Source organism: Trypanosoma theileri (genome assembly GCF_002087225.1).
Source record: "Trypanosoma theileri isolate Edinburgh chromosome Unknown TM35_Tth_20_V1, whole genome shotgun sequence".
Taxonomy (NCBI): domain Eukaryota; phylum Euglenozoa; class Kinetoplastea; order Trypanosomatida; family Trypanosomatidae; genus Trypanosoma; species Trypanosoma theileri.
Window position 1 is genome coordinate 127,206 of NW_021639862.1, and position 3,987 is coordinate 131,192.

The 3,987-nt window shown below is 34.1% G+C and overlaps 1 protein-coding gene across 1 annotated transcript; it reads right to left on the reverse strand.

Moving 5' to 3' along the window:
• Positions 1-67: 67 nt before the first annotated feature.
• Positions 68-3,292, reverse strand: TM35_000201460 (putative 5-3 exonuclease XRNB, putative,exoribonuclease 2; the record flags this gene model as incomplete). Its single annotated transcript, XM_029026831.1, has 1 exon — positions 68-3,292. The coding sequence occupies one exon, from the start codon at positions 3,290-3,292 to the stop codon at positions 68-70; it is 3,225 nt and encodes a 1,074-aa protein (XP_028881803.1).
• Positions 3,293-3,987: the final 695 nt, after the last annotated feature.

Consider the following 3,987-nt stretch of genomic DNA (forward strand, 5'->3'; position numbering starts at 1 on the left):
AATAATAATAATAATAATAATAATAATAGTAATAAGCCACACAAGAATGCAAATACCTACACTTATTTTATTTTTCTTTCCGCTTAGGCATCTCAATACCCACAGTCTTTATGTATGAGGAGTGGTCTGGATCATACAGTGGAGGAGTGGCAGTCTGTGTACTGCTAAAAACAGCCAAACAGCGGTGTTCATCAAATGGGGCACGACATACAAAACACTTATCTCTTTTAGTAAAGTTAAGTGAGAGACAATCTGCACAAAGCCAATCTACATAAGTCATTCGAATGTTATTACGACGCAAATTACTTCCAATCACAGGATTCTGAACAGCGATTCCAAGTAAGAGAGTGAAAAAAATAGAACCTAAATAAACCGTTAAAACTTGCCAGAATATAAAAACCTTCCAGGGAATTAACAGCATAGTAGTTAGTAATGAAACTATTGCAAATCCCATAAGATAGGTTCCAAATGATGGTCCTTTATTAATTTCTGTTATTATCACATTTTCTTGACTACGATTGGATTTATTTTCTATATTTCTTCCTGTTTCTCCTTCTTCTTTTTCTTCTTTTCTTCTCATTCCTATTTCACGTTTTTCACGACGCGATTTACGATGTCGTTCTCTTTTATTTGTTCGTCCTTCTGTATCGCATGTAACCCAAGGAATAGCCGCCGTATATGAATACGTTTTGGGTCTCGCATGTATAGGAGGACTATCACGTAATTGCATATACATTACACCTTCTCGTTGTAGATTTAATTGAACAGCCTCACTTGCCGATATTTCATGGATATCACCTTGAAGTTTAAACAACTCTGCCGTTGGTGAACTTAACACAAGATGTTCATACTTTGGTTTACCTCTTCTTTTCTCTTCTTCTGTTAATTGTGTTTCTGCTGCTTTTGTTAATTCCTCTAGTCGAGTGGCATTTGCAAATGGAATGAGTATTGCCGCAAGATGTTCCTTTTCATAAGCCGCTGTATAATCCACTTGCCATTTTGTAGGAAATGTATCTTTTAACTCCTCTGGTGGGTTTAACATTAAATCCCCCAACACAGATGGTAATAATGCATAACTAGTAGGGGGAAGAATACAAAGTAATTGTACAAACATATTCGGTGGAGTTGTTTCTAATGGAGGTGGTGGTAATTTTTCAATATTACTTCTTTTTAAAAATGAAGCCAAATCAAGGGCAAAAGGTCCATAATGAAATGGATAATACCATGACCAACTACAAGAAGCGGAATTCCCACTATAATAACGCCAAATAAATCGTAATCCTTCTATATACTTTGTACAGGCCTCATCTACATGATTCATAAGACCAGTAGATGAAAGATATATATTTCGCCAGTTTTCATCTACGTGTGAATAAAGAGGTTCTGCCGCTTCTTCTACTGTCATGGTGTTTTTATTTAATGCAAATCGACGAAATTTTACAGCTTCAATTTTTGCATAAGATTCAAATAAACGTTGGAGTTGTAAAAGATTAATCTCATGATTTCCAAGTGTGAGAAATCCATATGGAAGGACATCCGTAACATATAATTCTAATAAGTTATCCAATGCACTTTCACCACAAAATGCACTAGGAAGTCGTGGAAGGAAATCATTCCCTAATAACATTGCTAAGAGAATAAAATCATCAATGATTTTACTATTTGCAGAAGACTCACAAGGCATAAAATGATTCCAAGACTTTTTCTCTTTTTCCTTATTATTCTTATTATTATTATTATTATTATTATTCTTATTATTCTTTGATGGAGTGGAAGTTCTTACTGCCCCATTCGCATCACCTGCATGTCGGAATAAATAATAATTATTGGATGAGGTCAATGAATCTAGAGGAAATGCATCTTCATTAGCGGGTTTAAATCCTTTCAGTTGACATAATCCATTCAACTCAGACATTAAATGTGAACCAACCTCATCAATATCAAAGTATTCATACGTCGTATTAGCCATAATCTCAGAGACACTGTTATTACTATTATTATCATTATTATCCTTCCCATTCTCATTCAGATTACTATCAATGATATTATCATTTTCATTACTATCTTCCTCTTTTTTATTCTCTTCTATTTCATCATTATTATTTAAAATATCTTCATGTTTTTCTTCTTCTTTCTTTGCTTCTTTTTGATCTTTTACTCCTTTCGTTTTTTTCATATTGTAAGGATTCCTATTATCATCTCGGAGAATATATATATCCGGTATATGTAGTGAAAGGGTAAGAAATACTAAATCTGCATCCAGTCCAACAATCACATGTGCGCCTCTTCCAATAAAACCAGGATAAGATGCTTGTGTACGTATGAAATCAATAATTTTGTGTTCTCCCTCACCTGGTATACTATCAGAAGAGATCACTACTCGTAAAGATGTCCACATGGGATGTCCACTCGCAATTCGATCTTCCACCATTTTAAGAATGGCATCCGCAACGTTAGACATAAATGCAGTTCCTGGACTAATGCAGTTACTATCAAACTCTATCTTTTTATCACTAGTAACATCGATAATATCATCATCAAGCGCAAGAAAAATATCATCCTCCACCTCCTCTTCCTTTTCCTCCTCTATAGGGTTTATACCAGAAGAGATAGGATTACTTTCCTTCTCGTGATGATTACTAATCTTGGAATCCATATTGGGTATCTTTTCTTCCTTTCTTTGATCATTATCATTATCATTACCATTATTATCATCATCTCTGCACAAGACCCGACCGTAGAGTGTATCCTGCATTAATGATCGACGTACATCTTCGAGATCTTCCTCCACCTGCGCGAGTTCATGTGGTGTAAACTCCTTCAAACTCTCTTCTACTATTAATGCCCCACCATTTCCACCCATAGTATTATTATTATTATTATTATTATTATTATTATTATTATTATTATTATTATTATTATTATTATTATTATTAGAGCTATTACTTGTATAGATATCGGTAGTGGTAGTTGTTAATGTTGTACTTCGACTCATATATCTTCTTGCCCGTTGTTGATTCATCTTTGCTCGTGGGGCCACACCGTCAGTGGCGATGTACAACACTTCACGTGGCCGCACAGTCGCAACAAGAACTTCCACTTCTCGACAAATACGCTGCAGTTTCACTTCTTCACTTAATTTGGCCACAGATGGATCCACTTCACTGTGGCAACAGGGATGAATGAGGCCGTTGAGGTCAATGTATAGACCGTGGGTGGTGGCTGGGCATTGGCTGAGAACCATCGACGGGTACTTCTTCCGCAGCCACGCTGCGAACTTTGGAACTCCCATCTATTATTTATTGTTGTGATTGGAGGTCTAATCAAATAAATCTTTGTTGTATATAAATATAGATACACATAAATATATATATGTATATACCTATATATATATATATATATTTCTCTTTTCACGCTTTGAGACGTAAAAAAGATTAAGGAAGAGTGAAAAGAGGAGCGGTTTCGATGTATGTATCTTAACCCTCACAGAAACGGAATGAAAAGAAAAAAATAATAATAATGATAATAATGAAAGCGATATACTAAATTTCACACTACATCTCATAAAGGAAAGTATAAAAAAAAAAAAAAGGAAATGAAATGGAAAAAAAAAGCAAAAGAAAAAATAAAAAATAAAACACTCATAACAGATATATAAGGAACCTTGCCCTCTATAGACTTACGTACAAGATATTGTACATACACACGCATATATATATATATATATATATATATATATACTTTAATGTAAGAACCCACTCAGGAAAAGAAAAACAAAAGAAAAACGTACATATTTGGACAACATACACCACTCTTTCTTTCTTTTTTTGTTTTGATTTACAAAAAATTGGAGGGGAAGGGGAAGGGGAATGGAGAGGGGAAGATAGAAGAATAGGTACAAGTAGTACAAGGGTAAACACGAGCAAAATATAAAAAAAAAGAAAAAGAAATAGAAGCAAATAATAATAATAATAATAATAATAATAA